The sequence below is a fragment of the Desmodus rotundus genome, chromosome 4, assembly GCF_022682495.2.
Source record: "Desmodus rotundus isolate HL8 chromosome 4, HLdesRot8A.1, whole genome shotgun sequence".
NCBI lineage: Eukaryota > Metazoa > Chordata > Mammalia > Chiroptera > Phyllostomidae > Desmodus > Desmodus rotundus.
Genome location: NC_071390.1, coordinates 89877706 through 89894277, shown reverse-complemented (window position 1 = coordinate 89894277; position 16572 = coordinate 89877706). Strand labels below are relative to the sequence as shown.

At 37.0% G+C, this 16572-nt stretch overlaps 1 protein-coding gene across 9 annotated transcripts in view; it reads right to left on the bottom strand.

Annotated features, from left to right (window-relative positions):
• BMPR1B (bone morphogenetic protein receptor type 1B) overlaps nucleotides 1–16572 on the bottom strand; it is a 349197-nt gene that overhangs the window by 48763 nt on the left and 283862 nt on the right. For 7 of the 9 annotated variants that reach the window (XM_071221262.1, XM_053923237.1, XM_053923241.1 and 4 more), the window contains 2 exons: nucleotides 5088–5161; nucleotides 2426–2585 (listed from right to left, as the gene is read on the bottom strand). In XM_071221262.1, the coding sequence (XP_071077363.1) occupies nucleotides 2426–2568 (143 nt within the window). In that variant the 5' untranslated portion in view covers nucleotides 2569–2585; nucleotides 5088–5161. The remainder of the gene's footprint in view (nucleotides 1–2425; nucleotides 2586–5087; nucleotides 5162–16572) is intronic. The other 2 variants (XM_053923239.1, XM_024574916.3) reach the window with 2 other exon arrangements.

Genomic DNA, 16572 nt, shown 5'->3' with positions numbered 1-16572 from the left:
AAATGTCTTTAGTGTAAGCCACTGTGATTTTGAGCTGGCTTGTTTCACAACAAAAACTGACTGTTTTACTCACTCTATAGTCTCTCTCCAGCCTCTTATCTGAGTTCTGAATACACACCCTACTCCTACCCTTCGATAGCTCCACTTGGATGTGTCAAAGACCTTCACTCAACATGTCCAGATGGGAACCTGGCAATTTTCCTCTGTCCTCTTTCATCAAAAGGCTCATACTATGCACCTCAATGTGCATCTGCAAACTGTGAAGCCCCTCCAATATCCAAGTCATCAGCATGAAACTTCCCTTCTGAATAGTTCTCCAAAACATCCACTTCTCCTGCACCAGTACCACCTTAGTCCAAGATCATTTTCCCTCACATGAACCATCCTTCCTGAATCCACCTTTCAATTTATGTCACTTGTTGTTGTTCTCAGATTCACTTTTGTCTCCCTCTAATGCACCCAATACTCTTCAAAGAAGAAAGTTTTCAAAAAAGAAAATCAAATCGCATCAGTCACCACTGCCACGCCTGCTTAGAACATTTGCTCCGACCGCTTCCCATGCTCTCAGGAATGAGACTAACATTTGTACAGAGCCCTCCAGGCCACTGGTCATCCTTCCCATTACCAGGTTCAACTCCTTCCACATCCCCTCCTCCCTACACTCTAAGAAAAACCATCTTCTTTGAACTTGCCAAGCTTTTTCTTCCCACCATGGAGAATTTGCATTGCACTTAACCCTGCCTGAAAACACTGTCTTCCAAATCAACTTAGGGCACTTCGATGGCCTATAAGGCAAACAGGACAAAATATTTGAAAGGGAGGTAATTTTAGAAAGCCTAAACATATGATCACTAGAACTATGACTTAAATGTCACTCACAGGTTTATTCTTAATTACTCAGACAAAAAAAAGTAAGATATCCTCCTAATGTGCTTCCTCCTGGTAGTTTTCTTCAGGAAACATTCTAAAATTCCTGATACTTTTCTACTTACTACAAAAAGATACTGTTTCCCAGGAAATACTGTCTGACCTTTGGAATCATTTTATCCTTCAAGACTCAGTGACCCCAACCTTGTTCTATCACATGAGAGCCAAGCTCCTGGGCCTCTCTGGATCCTAAATCCCTGAAGTCCAAGGTAAGAAATACACATTCCCTACCATGCTGAGTTGTTTTGCTGATTAAATGAGACATATACTCATGAGTGTATCCAACTTTCCTCCCTGTGTCATTCAGTTAAGTTGTTTCTTCAGTTATATATTTCATGACAGACTGGTAAGCCTTTATCAAATCTCACTTCATAGGAACTTCATAAAAGGTTTTAGGAAGAAAAGAGTATTTTCAACTTTATGCTCCTTTTTGGATAAGAAGGACCCCAAATGGCTGCCCACATATTCTGCCTGGACTTCCAGCCTAGCAGCCCACCTCCTTATTTGGGTCCGTTATTCTTCTGAGGGCTGACTTCTCTGACATTTTAACTTCTGAGACCTGCACTTGTTTGGGTGACTCAGCACTTCTCCCTGGGCACACGGGGGCCTCAAGAGGCTGTGCCTCTCTTCCCACTATTGCCCCCGCCCAGCAGTGGGTGAATGCAGCTACAGTGACATATCTTTATGTGGCTGCCTAAAGATGTGTACGGAAAAAAGAGGCAAATAGTCCAGTTTCACCTATTAGAAAATATCGGCACGAACATAATCATCGGCTAAGGCGTTTATTCTCTAGAGCAGTGTCCTTCCCACCGCCTGGTAGACTCTTAGGAGCTCTACCACTGTTCCGCTTCTCAGAGTCAGTTTATGAACAATCCTAGCAGCTTAGGTGTTCTTTCCAAAATGCTCATCCCAGCAGCAGGACACATGGTTAAAACAAAACAAAACAAAAAACCACGCTTCCTGTTGTGGAATTAATTTAAGGGATCAGGTCTTTTAAAAAACATAATTGGGTTTTGCTCCTTAATAAGGAGCCTATGTGTGCCATGTTACTGTGCACGCGTGATGTTTGGGGGCAGGAGAACCTCCAAGCACCACTGACCACTGCGGAGAAAACGCAACTCGGTACCTCCCGAAACTCAGGCCCGGCTCTGAGAGTCCGTGGGCTCAGGCACTATCCCCCAAAATGTGCTCTTAGAAACACTAGCATACAATTCTTTAGTCATGAGTTTCTGTTAAAACTAGGTTTTAATCATTTATAGGACCACCCTGGCTGGTGTGACTCAGTGTATTGAGTGCCGGCCTGCGAACCAAAAGGTTGCCAGTTCAATTCCCAGTCAGGGCACATTCCTGGGTTGCAGGCCAGGTCCCCACTAGGCCACGCACCAGAGGCAACCACACACTGATGTTTCTCTCCCTCTCTTTCCCCCTCCCTTCCCTTCTATCTAAATATAAATAAATAAAATCTTTAAAAAATATATTAAAAAATTATATGACCAACCTGCAAATGTTGTTGACCGAGTCTTCTGGACAATGGTGGTGGCATTTACACCGTAAGGTCTTTGGGCGAGGGGTGGGGGCTGTATTCTCCCCATCCCCTTTCTTGGTGCCCAGGTTTAACTTTCCTGAACTTCGCAAAAGCATGTTGTCAAGGAAGTCTGCTGAAAAGAAGAAAAAGTAAGCATTTAAGCACCTGCAGGGCAGCCCAAAGTCTTTTGTTCGAAGAATCATGTGACATCAAACAAAATATTAAATTTTCAAGATATTTAAAGGTTTAAACAGAAAACCCATATTTTGATGTTTTTGATGCTAAAATGATACTTTTTATAAATAAGAGATAATATAGTTGTATATAACATATGTAACTGCGTCTCAGACAAAATATAGAAATTCTCCTAATCCTTTCATTAAATTATAGTAATCGCTATTTGAACGTGAGGCCCTCAGCGGGACATATTACATGGATTTTCACTCTGTATTATAGTACTGTGGGTAGGTATTATCATTCCCATCTTCAGATGAGAAAATGAAGTCTACAAGTTTAAGTGATCTTCACGCAAATAATAAATCAGGAAGCCAGCATTAAACCGAGATAATTGGAGCCCTAAAACTCTCCTTCCAGCAGTCTCTTTACTTTAGGGGCCTCTTTACATTAGGTATAATATGTATTTTTAAACAAATTATTAGAAATGTTTAACCTGAAAAACTGGGTAGGAATATGGAAACTTAGTTACTGTTAAGATTCATTTCAAAAGATACATCTTCCCCATCAGCTTTTACATGCAAAGGGCCTGCCCATATCAGTGACAAGGCTTCCACACCTGTGATGGAAGACACTGTAGTACATGTGACCTGTAGAGACAGACTTTCTGGGTTCCACATCAGGCTTTGCTAAGTACCAGTTCGCAGACCTTGGCTAACTTTATAAATAAGCTCATCCTGTATCATTTCTTTACCCTTAAAGTAGAGATAATTATAAGCACCTACCTCATGTCAAGAACTTAGAATATATATGTCACACAGTAATACTGGATAAAATGTTAGCTAATATTATTAAAATAATATATTATTCTTTACATTTTAAGTAGTGAGACAATGTTTCATTACATAACACAGCTTTCACGTTTCCCCTCTTTCCGACCACTGCTTTCGGAAAGCAGCGCTGTCGGACCAGGGGGCGTGCGTTAGCTGACCCGACAAGTTCTTCCACACGCACGTCACTGCACAAACTGTCACCTGAGAGCAGTGTTTGACTTTGACTCTCTCACCACACATCGGCAGGCCTGCAATTAAATCAAACTTCAACAAAAATATTATCTAAAAGACTGTTGGGCTAAAAATATAGAATTCTAGGCCACAGCACAATATACACAATAGATGTGTACGGTGTGCATGTGTTACTTTTAAAAACTGCAAATGCCTCCAGCCAAGGGTGACAGCAGAGAATGAAAGGTTTAGAAGAAGATCTGTAGTGATTTTTCCTGATTTTCTGTACATTAAGGTATGTTAATACCTTAGGTATTTCTGTATGGAAGGAATTAGTTGAATTCTGGTTCTCAATATCACTAATGTTATGGTCTGAATAACCTCAAAGTAACACAGTGATGAAAATAAGATATTTAAAATTAAATCCTGCTTCTCTTGGAAATTATATACAAAATGATAAAATTTCATTTATTATGCATATGTCCACTTAGCAAACCTGTACCGAGTACCTATCCTCTTCCAGGCAGAGCCTGCACATAGAAAAAACTAAATGCACAGAATTTATCATTTGGTGGGAGAAGTTATTAAATGAAATGTTTACATAGATTGTCTACATTAGAAGGGAAATATCCTCATGAATGTCATTTTATTAAAAATATTTTAAAGGGGTCACAATTTTTTACATTTAAAATTTATTTTAGTTAAAGAATGATATAAAATGCATCTATTAGATTTTTTGCAATACTGCTTTTAACAACCTTTTTTTAAAAAAAACAACAGAAGATAAGTTAGATCTCTAAAGTGAGAGTCCTATGTAGTCATTAAAATGTTGCTATCGAGGCATATATATTCACAAGAAAGAATATTAAAATATAATTTTTATTAAAAAGGCCAGGCTCAAAACTTGTATTTTAATAACAGAAAAAGGGACTTAAAAAATGAACCTACAGTACAAAAGAGACAAAGAGAAGACACTAGCAATAAAAACCTGGGACGTGGAAGGACAAGCAGAAACTAGTAAGAAAGCCAAAAATGGTGAATCTAAGCCAAAGGTGGGGAGAAGCCAAGGGGCACAATAGTTTTATCACTCAACCCCCAGAGGCTCCAGAATGGTACCACAGTTACGCTTAGAAGTGAGAGAGCAGGGCATATCAAAAACAGGAGGAGGCTTAAACCTGTTTTAGAAGTTGTTAGAGCTTCAGCTATCCTTTCCTAGCCTCCACGTGCTAGTCAGCCTCCTTCCCCACTCCTGCAGAAGAACGCAAGGGCCAGTCTGAGGCACACATCATGAAGAAGCCTTGTCTCCCCGTTTCACAGCAAGGTGAGGAACTACAGGAAGCCAAGCACAGAGGCAGGCAGGGGCACAACCTTACTGCAAACGCTCAGGGAACATTTACACTGCATGTTGACGCCTCCCATTCTCCCCCCACCCGCCCTCACCATCCCACATGGCTTACAGAACTCAGTGCAGCTTGGCTTATGTCTTCTTTATCCTCCAGGAATCTGACCAGGTCACAAAGAAGCAAAACACCTAAAGATAGGGATATTAAAAGTCTGTCAGTGAAACAGTACTGCAATATTATCCTACAGTGAAGCCCTCAGGTGATAAGATCTACCCATGTGCACAGAGCTTCGAATCGGCTTTCATAGTGCTCCATTCTCTTTTTCATAAGCCACTAAGTCAAGGTCACTAGATATATGGAGAAAGCCTCAAACATCAAAGACTCAGAACAAAATAAATACAGAGACAAAAGCCACTTGAAAGAAACATTATATGAAAGCAAATAAAAAACTGATAAATATTTAAGTACTTTCAGCTTATAAAAATACATCGATGAAACAAGAACATGTTGCTATGAAAAAGAATAACAAATAAGGAACTCTAAAAATATGACTGCATAAATGAAAATCTCAGTAGGTGAGTTGAAAGATAAAGATTAGGAAATCTCCCATAATGTAGGGCAAAAGACAGAGAAAAGTTAATTAAATTAAGGCATCAACTCAGGAAGTTCAACCAACATCTGAATAATAATAGTTCTAGAAAGAGACTTGAGAAAATAGCGGGGAGAAAATCATCAAATAAATGAATCATGTAAGTTTCCCATAATTGAAAATCATGATTTTTAGTTTGAAATGACCCACCGAGTATACAAACAGACCCGAGTCAAGGTGTGTCAATGCAAAATTTACAGCACTGGAGACAAAGGAAGATCCTAAGTTTGGAGAGAGAGCAAGAGTGAAAGAGAAATCAGTATGTGGCCAAATGACAAACCAACTCTGAGGGTAGGAAAAAAAGCATTTTAATTTACCTCACATGCACCTTTCACAAAAAGTTATTGGAGGGGATGCCCCACCCAAATGAAGGTATAAATAAGAAAACAGAATATGGTCCTGCCAATAGGAGACCCAACCCAAGAGAAAGGTGAAACAATAGTGGATCAATAAGATGTGAACTATATATTGAACCTAAGAAATAACTCATTTATTTTAAATTTAAACTGATTGAGAGTTCAGAAATGAATTTGTGATAGGAACAGAAGAAACCATAGAAACAAGTAACATTTTAATTCTTAATACATATACAGGATGGGAAACAGAAATATGTGTGTATGTAGTGGGGGTGAGGGTTGCAAAAGACAGCTAAATCCTTACCTTCAATAGTGGAGAGTCAAAAGTAATGACTAACACTGAATAACCAAGAAGTAGCAGTACATTTATTTGTTTAGAGATGTGGAATAAAATACCAAAAGAAAGAAAGTGAAGAGGCACAGCTGTAGTTACTATTGGATAAAGATAGGTTGGGAGGATGGTTTAAAAAAAAAAAAGCCTCTTTAAATTGTTAAAACAAAAAAAAAAAACCAGGTTTTAAAATAATGTATCTCATACGATGATCCCACTGTAGCTTGTTTATGCATGTGTGTGCGGAGTAACAACAATGAAGATATATCCCAAATGTCAGACATCTGATTAAGATAATTACCAAAATGTACTTTTCACATCTTATTATATTTTTAATATACTTCCATTTGAAATGTGAGAAAGGCAGGCTTTACAAGATAATGAAGTTTGATTTAGTCAGCTCACTCGAATAATGTAAGATCTTTATTAACTAAAACCTCATGTTACTTGATTTTAAGTTAAATTTTATATAAAAGAAGCTAAGCATTGAAAACAATGGAAGATAGTACTAACCATTAAAGAAACATTAAGTATAATTTAGTACATTGTATTTTCTAAATCAGTCGGTTAAATAGTTAAACATTTTTCCACCAAGTAAAACTAAATAGTGAATGGTTTATATTTAATTAAGTTGAACAGAATTTCAACAAAATTGATTATTTCTTCCCAACAGCATTCTGGGCAATTATGGCTTTTTAAATATTTAATAATAGAATTATAAATAAACCTGACAGAAAAATGTAAGGGAAAAAAGACTGAGAAAAGTCAGACTGTCTAGAAATTTCTAGGAAATAACACTATACTGAATAAATTAGTCTTTAAAAGCCCATTCCATATCTGTCTCCTTCTCTCTTCTACCCTCCCTCCTTCTTCTGTCTCTCTGTCTCTGTCTCTGTCTCTGTCTCTCTGTCTCTCTCAGAACCAATCTGGAGCTCAATAGTGTGAATCCAGACCTTTAGATGCTGCCTGGTCAGCTTAGCTGGTTACATTGTAGTTAACTCAGGTGGTTAACTCTCCAAATTACCAAGATGATACAAAGTAGGGCGTGTGGAGCCAGTCTAAACTGGTTCTCCTTTTTCAAAGGACCACCAGATTTTTAGGGAACAAATGAGCCACAAAATCACTTCCAGACATGTGTGCTTATATGTGTGCCCTCCTAATGAATCATGACTAAATTATATTCCTTATGATTTTCATATGAGATAGCTTTCTAGGCAAATTAATCAAACTTCCTGAAGGAACTTAGTAATCAGTATGCAATAATGTGACTTTCATTCAATTACAAAGGTTAAATAGAAAGCTCTTTTTCTTGACTGCCTTGACCATCTCTTCGTGGATATATGTTACAGTTACATGCATGTTTTCAGCTATGTTGTATGTATTTGTATGCAGTTATACAGACATTTTCTATGGCATCTATCCTTGCACAAGTTAAGAAATAAGGCAGAGTTTCTTTAAACTACTTATTTGGAATTATTGGGCAATTACTACATGGAAACCTGGTGTAAACACAATAAAATAACCTTTTCATGCATAAGCTTAATAAATCAGTTTATTTAAAAAATATTTCTATAATTTTTATATTATTATGAACCCTTCCATATGCTTTTTTAAAATTTTTATTGTTATTCAATTACAGTTGTATGCCTTTTCTCCCCTTCCCTCCCATAAGAGAAAAGAGAACAAGAGTATTTTCAGAAAAATCAGAAGACACAGGACAAAAATAAAATGTAAAAAAATTATAATACTATTACAACTCTGCAACAAATAAAATTTAACTTCTATACTCATCCATTATATCTCAAATTATGTTTCAGCTATATATAATTTTGAATATTTTTCTTAGTAACATTCTTATCACTTCAAAAATACCATAAATAAAACATTTTTAATTTTTACACATCATAATGAAGAGAATGTCAGAATCCACTGCCACATTAAAATCACAGAGAACAATCTTCATGAACAAGCAATAGCAGTAACTCAAGGAGAATTAAGTTTCGGTATATAGTACGCTTAGAAATGACTTTGAGTCTTCAAAATTCATTGAAAGATGACAGGATTATTTTGTGCCACAGGATCTATCAGTAATTGTTTTCCTTTACTTTCGTTTTTACTTCTTTTTCAGCTCTCTGAATATATCAAAAATTAACCAAATTTTCAGTGTCTTCAGTGTTCTACCCCCTCTACACCAGAGGGCAGGCAAGGAGCAAAAAGAGAACTTGAAATTCTTATCACACCAGTTTGCATTAAGCATTTTGGGTAAAAAGAGTAGTGGAAGAAAATTGTGAAAGTACTGAACGGGCCAGCAATGCTCTGGGAATGACCCGTCCTACCTCAATCCACACTGTCATGACAACAAATACCACGGATCGATGCCTATTTCCTTTCTTAAACAACACTGGGTTAAATACATTGGCTAAAAACAAAAGTCTATAATGCACAGGAATAAAACTTGAATCAGAGCTTTAAAACAATATTAATTTTAAAAATAAGTTTTAGTGATCTTAAGTAGTGGGTTTAAATAAATAATTAATTTTATTTTCATCACTTAAACCTGGAATCACTTCACTCAGTTTAACGATTTAATTGACCATCAATTAGGCTTCCTCAATCTTCATTGCCTAAGACTCTTTTACATTACTAACACATTTCCAAATAATACTTCTGTGTAGTTTGCAACCAAAACTTAGAAAAATATATATGAAAAACAGAAAAGCCAATGATTAATAAAAAATTAAGATATGTGCTTAAATTCTTTTGAAAAGTAACAAAATATAAATATAATTTTGATTCAAAAATATCAAAGCAAAATCAATAAGGGAAGAGTAGACTTTCTATTATTAACTGTGATGTCACCTGCACAGGACTCTTTCTCCTTCAAGAATCTTAGGAGTCTGAGAAGAGAGGGAGGAGGGAAGGTGCTGTTGGTCATTCCTGGGCATGCTATGCAGGGGGATGAAAGTGAGAAACCAGTACCAGTTATGGTCACGGGGTAGTGGGCGCAGACTTGACCAGGCAGGACATAGGGTGAAACCAACGAAACAGTTCAAACCCCAGCTCAGCTACGTCCTTGCTCATGGCCTTAGCAAGTCAACTACCCTTCCTTCCAGAGGGTGCAGGGAGTGGCAGTGCTCATCAGTTTGCTGTGAGCACTGGATGAGATATTCCCAGTAAAGCACCTACTGTGTTCCTTCTTTGTAGTAAAGCGAACAGCAGTAATTCGTTGTTGTTTTCTGTGTGCAAGAAGCTCACTGTTCACTTTTTGTTTTGTTTTCATTCTCCAGACTTTTCCCTTTCCCTACTTCATTTTTCTGTTGTGGTTGTCCCTTTGGTCCCTACTCCTTCACCTCCTATATGTTTCTATTCTTTTTCCACTTCTTCTCTCCCCGTACCCATTCTCTCTCCGATTCCCTTTTCTATCACTTCATTTTACTCGCTTTTACTGCCCGTTTCTTTCTAGATTCTTTACCATCAGCTTTAAAAAGTCTGTAAAAATATAGAGCCTTTCATTTTCAGAAATACTGAAAGTTCATTAGGGGCCAACTAATATATTGTCATTAATTTTCTTTTTTCCAATGGTACCTTCACTTACGTAGCAAATAATCATAAAATCCATTCCATCTACATAACACAATGGCCCAGAGCCCGGGGAGTGGCCTCAATAAAATAATAATCTTGCTGGTGAGACAAATCAACAACACGTGGAACATGGTAAGACAAATCAACTACATATGGAAAACCAAAAATAGTATATGAAAACAATAAAATAGATGTCACAATGCCACATAAAGTTGTCACATGTGAGTCAGTCCGAGGCAGGCGTGCACAGGAGGAAAGGTGACTGTGGGTGGCAGTAATCACCCACAGTCTCGTACGGAAACCCAGGCAGCAAAGCCAGGGAGACACACGGCCGATTTTCCTTTCAGGGGTTTACTGTTAACACGATTGAGTAGGTTAGGAAACACATGTTTAGTTTCAAAATGCTGGAGATGTGCTGGTTGTCTATAGAAACTAGGGCTTTTATCATAAAATACTTCTACATGTTCTACATAAGGGCAATTGTTTCTCTTTTCGCCATACACATTCACATTACCACGTAACTCAGGTTCTACAGGATAACCATGTTGAAAACATTTTACATCATAAAGGTCCTGCCAAGAGACTCCAAAACCGGATAAAAAGTGAAAGCTTCAATCGTTCAAGTGTTTTATTGTATGGGACACTGGATTACGACTTGTGCAAATCATGAAAAAATTGAATATATTACATAAGTGTGAACAGACAATATATATGTTTGTATTTGTTTGTTTCATAGGTAACTAACAGAGTTATGAGCCTGAGTGTGCACAGTAATCAATTAGGATAGCAATGACAGTACTTTGGATATCATACATACACTCTTTAAAGTTAAAACAGCAGTTAGCCCCTCCCTCAGGCTTAAATATGCTTTTGAATTTGGAGAAAATCAAGCAAAGGGTTTAAATAATTAAAAATATTTGAAAATACTCAACACAAGATGCTTATAAGTAGTTTAATAAAAGCGTCAATATAAGAAATAAGGAACTCGACGAGCAAATAGCCACGGTGTTTAAAGATAAGTTAACATGCAATTCAATTTATATCCATCGAATAGCATAATCACAGCTGATAGAATGATTAAAAAATTAAAAATGGTTCTGTATTTTAAAATATTTTATGTATCTGTTCAAATCCACATTGTTGAAAAAGAAACCGGAGCATAATCTTTTTGCCAATAACGTCAAAGAAGAAACTAGGACTTGGCAGACTGCCAAGCCGGTAGCTGTGGTTCCATTCAGAGACATTTCTAGCGATGCTCCGCTTCCCCCAGTTCTGAGGCTAATCAAAGTAGATGTTCAGCTTGCCCCCACACTGAAACTTACTCTGCAGCTTTGTGAAGCACTCTCAAGTCAGCGTGGTGTGTAAAACTTCTTTGAACAGACTCATCTATGTAAGGAAGTGACAATGAAGCCAGACAGACCAAAACCCAAATCACCACGTTCCTGCTATTCTTTTCCCCCAAAGGAAAAACCTGGAAAGCATTTAGGAGCTCTCTGTTCCTGATCCTTTCTCTACCCTCTCCCTGAATAATTGTTAAAGGGTACCTTAGTTAAAGAGCGTACTGACCTAAAAATACAAATAAAGCATTATTTCAAGTGTTTAAATATTTGAGGAATAAAATGCATAGAATGTACACATATTTTCAAAAATTCTTAGAATACACTGTTATCAACTACTACCATCATCATTGAATTTAAAGTTCTATTTCAATGAAACAATATGGAATAATGATAGCCAGTAACAAAATAAATTTTAAAATCCCCTGAATATTATAGAATGCCATTATAGAGTTTCAAGAAAAAACTGTAAACTAAATAAACAGGTGTTCAAAACCTGCGGTGCGATCTACATGGCTTTGTTCACATTTATTTGTCATGCTTCACAGAAAAATCTTCTAAGATAGATACAAAAAATGACATGAATTACTAAAATTGCTCTCATTTTCTGAGTATATACTTGACCTTGCTAGAACAATTTCTAACCTTCTTGATCAAAAGTAAGTGACTTAGTAACTATTTGCAAAACATTTAAATCGTTAATTTATACTTTAATGTTTAAATCATTAATGTATACTTTAAAATATTTTTGCATCTTTAAATACCATATCTGCATGAGCCCTGGCTGGTGTGGCTCAGTGGACTGAGTGCCGGCCTGCAAACCAAAAGGTCTCCGGTTCGATTCCCAGTCTAGAGCACTTGGCTGGGGTGCAGGCCAGGTCCCCAGTAGGGGGTGTGCGAGAGGCAACCACACATCGATGTTTCCCTCTCTCTCTCCTGTCACCTGTCTAAAAATAAATAAACAAAATCTTTAAATACCATGTCTGCATGAAAACAACCTTGACATTTATAATCTGTGATTTTAGAGTTATATGTAGAGCAAGAATTCACAAAGTCGGAAACTACAAATGAACTTTACATGTCCACAGCACGATTTTAACCACAACAGCAATGGAAAATGTGTAAAGGCAAGCACGCACACCTACACCAGCACATACACAAGGCAAAAGTTAACCTAATATATAAAAACTTTTTAGCAGTTGAAAGTGAGCGATTACACACTGCTGCGACAGCTCAGCTACACTACATTTTCGTGCCGTGTGATTTTTGTGCTCAACATTTTTGACACCACCTCCCACAAATTTTTCTATTTCGCCCTCTATGCCAAGAAAGACTAAGTTCTATCATCTTTTTTGCGTGCGTGCCAGAATTGGCTTAACTGATCTTGCTTACGTTTTCTAGAGGGGAAAAACAGCCTCTATAAGATATAAAGCTTTTCCCACTACTGGCACTTGATTTCCGTGCGTTCGAAAGGTCACTGCCAGGTTCCCTGGGATGAGACACGAGGAGGAGGAACAGAGTCGCTAGGGGTTTCCACTAAAAAGACCAGCACTAATCCTGCACCTGTGATGTGTTATTCAGCAGTTGAGAAATGCAGTCCAGACTGCGGTTGCCTAATACAGCTCAGCTGCTTTGCTCAGCACGCCCTTTGATTCTAAGCTGGCAGGAGAGATTACTCCGGTCGGGCACTGAGCTGTGTTCAGGATACATGGCATATGACAGTGGAAAGGTAAAAGGGAAAGGAAACCTTAGAATCAAAAAAATAAATAAAAAGAAAGAAAAGAAAAAAAAAAGTCCCTGGCCATGGTGTATTATGTAACATTTCCAGATGGTAAAAAGCTGCTTCTGATTATGTGCAAGGCAGAAAAATATATGGCATTTAAATATCTAGAAATCTATTTTTTTGATATTATCCTTTGACATTCAGAATAGTACTTCAACATGTGATTCTTAAGTTACTTTTGAACATAAGCACAACTTCCCAAATTGGTCAGCTACACAAACACTTTTAAATCTTTCCTTGAAGAGGTTTACTTATACTAATTGTCAAACTCCTTTTACAGTTTGGAACCTTTCAAACAAAACGTTATGAAAACTGACAACCAAATGATTACCATTAATTCTTATCTCTTTATTATCCACCATGTCATTTGACTTGACTCATTAAAGCTTTTTATATAAAATTTATATGTCAAGCACAACTATGCTATTAATGACGTACGGTAAATCAGCAAAAATATTTATTTTAACCTAGCATAAAATTGCTAGCAACTCCAAATTGACCTAACAACTATTTGTCATATACGATGCTTTCTACATACCACTTTGGTTTCACAAAGATAAAGAGGAAATGACCACGATGCCCACAAACCTTAAAATCAAATTGGGAGAGTGGAATAGAAGTTACCTTTTTTATTGTTCTTTTGTCATAAAAAGGCTGCTGACCATTGACTCACACCAAAACTTTTACTCTGTTTCCTTTTACACTCTCCATAAACACAAAACCATCTGTCTCGCAGGCCAGTACGCATGCCATTTTAAATAAATAATCTAAAACCTTATCCAAAACACAGATACCCTTTCCTAAGAGCAGATGGTTTAAAAACAAAAGCAAAAAAGTTCATTTATGTACACAAAAAGACCCAAAATAAAGAAAATATACCAATTTCAAAATGTAAATAATTTAAATGTGTATATTAATGAAAATGCTCAACATTTCATTTTTTTCATTCTGTAGATGCTAATTACCTGCTAAGACAACCAGTCTATAAAGAGTGTTACTAGGAAAATTCCATATGATATATGTTAGAAGCAACAAGGTCACAAGAAATCCCTACGTCCCTAAAAGCATTCTATGTCATCAGAATTTGGAAAGTCTCATAGCTTTCCCATATAGGCAGACATCAGTGTCAAAGACAATTTTACATTCAAAGTTCCAAGTAATACTCTGAGACCAAATAATAGAGGCCCAAGACCTAGAAAGTATGCCACAGGTTGTCACATAATACTCTCCTAATACGCCCATAATCCGGTTTGTGCATCCAAAAGAAAATAGGATGGTTGAATTGGGTCTTGGGTATGTATGTGACTAGCCATATGATATGACTCCTGATATTTTAAGAGAAAAAATGTTTTCTGAAATTATACTTAACTGGCCGTTGAGACAGTGCTGAGATTCTGAACCACCGCCCACTTCCCTTTGAGTTACAGGAGTAAGACCGCCAAAGGACAGTCGTGCTGGCTTGTGGGCGGAAACACTGAGGAAAGGTCTGAGCTGAGACTCTGTTATTATAACGACTGTGTACCTTACATCTGAGCTGGCACACTTGGGGACATCTGGCCCGATGCTGCTCAGGCTGTCCCTCTCTTGGTAAACAAATGGCTTCGTTTTCAAAACATTCTCTAAAGTGATCTTATTTTTTTAACTTTTTAAATTGTATAGAGCCTAGTGGACTTGGTGGTCCAGGATCCAAAAAGCTTTACTGATCTTACCTTTACATTTTCCTTCTTTATTTTCCTTGTCCAGTTCATAGCTCCTCATTTATGCCAATAATGTACCTGCCCACACAATATATTCTGAGGTCGAAATGTTTCCTTCTTCCTCTTTTAAATAATTATTAACATGGAATCTCACAATAAACAATTAAAAAAAAAAAGAACAACAGGAAACCCGAATTTAAGATGCCATATGAAAAATAATTAACTTTCATAATTTCTTCAGATGTTTCTGTATTTTGAGCCATACCAGCATAAGGCAGATGTATCTGGGTGTGTTATATTTTTTACCCTGAAATATTTTGATGAACTGAGTATATGATCTAAAATTTCAGTATGAGATTAAGTAGGTAAAAAATATATACTTAAATCATGTTCTATTTAAATGACTAAAATGCTCCCAAACAACAACAGCAATAATAATGTGGAAGCACAAACAATTCTATCTTCAGTGGCCACTATTTCAGTTAGGAAGTTTTCCACATTGACAAAGAACATAGATCAAACAAGATATTTTACCAAAATGTAATAATGGGCACCTCAGCTATTAAGAAACCATTGTCTACGTTTACCTGAGAATGCCCCATTCCCTACCTAAGCCTCTAGGAAGCTGTTCGGTACGGGAGGCCAGGACTCTGGCCGTTCACTGACTTAGAGATTGGTAAAACGTGTCAGTTTTAACTCTTACGGTCATCGGGGCTGTTGACCCTCCTAGGAGCAAAGTCTTGCAGCTATTTTGGTATTGTTTTCCCTAACGAAAGAGGAAAATTGATCTTTCAAAATGAATAAGCAGAATTTATGACAAATGATTAATTAATAAAGTTATTTATTTTCTCTCCATCTTTCTTGCCAGCCAAAAAATCAAATGTGTTTTCATCATCAGCACTGTGGTAGCTTTTTGGTAATAATATGAAAATTCCCTGGTGCCTCCCATTTGCCATCATGAAATCAAATAATCTAACGAAAAAAGTATTAAACTTGTGCTAATTATTAATTAGACAATCTGAAATAAAACAAATAACTCTAATAGCTACTCCCTAAAAGTTTTTTAGCCCAGCTCTTAGAATACAGCACTTTGTGACGGCTTTCGTGCATGCTAAGGCTGTGGTAGAGCACATATTTCTCCTCCCGTTTCATACCAGGAAGGGGAAAAAAGCATTGCAAACAGGCGCCGTCCCAAACAGCCCACCCACCCTCAACTGTGCCAGGCTCTTGCCTCTGTGGAGTTCAGTGTCTCCCGACTAGCAGGAAAGTATAAGCAGAGAGATCATTAATAATGACATGTACACACCAGCAGATACTGTTGACTCACTTTAGTAACTATTAAACTATAAACACTGTGCTGAAAGCCATTTATCTGCATTTTAGGATAAACAGCAGAAGCTACTCAATTAAGTAGATTGCAAGGAATAAGTTGCTGATGCCAAACCAAGTGAAGCTTAATTTTGAAAAGAAAAATCTGTGAATTTAATAAAAATCAGTCTAGAATCCCAGGGATGTTGAATACAAAAACATTAAACACTTTCATAACCCATATTATAGGTTATATATCATAACCTATATTTTAAGAGGCCGCTAATCCAGTTTCCAAAGTTCTTGCAGAATAGTTCAACTTCAGAGGAAATTTCCCAATACTTGATAGGTATTTTCTCTTAAGTGACAACATTTATGGTCATATTGATGTTATCAGGGAAAGCTTTGCCTCTCACTATGAAAAAGTGAGGTTGAATTAGGTCAGTTTTCTTTATCAGTGCTATTCCTACTCACAATTCAACTATTGTGAGAGAGAATTTCTTAACAATTCTTCCAAGAAAAAGAAATGCAGCGTGCATGCTATTTCACATGCCAA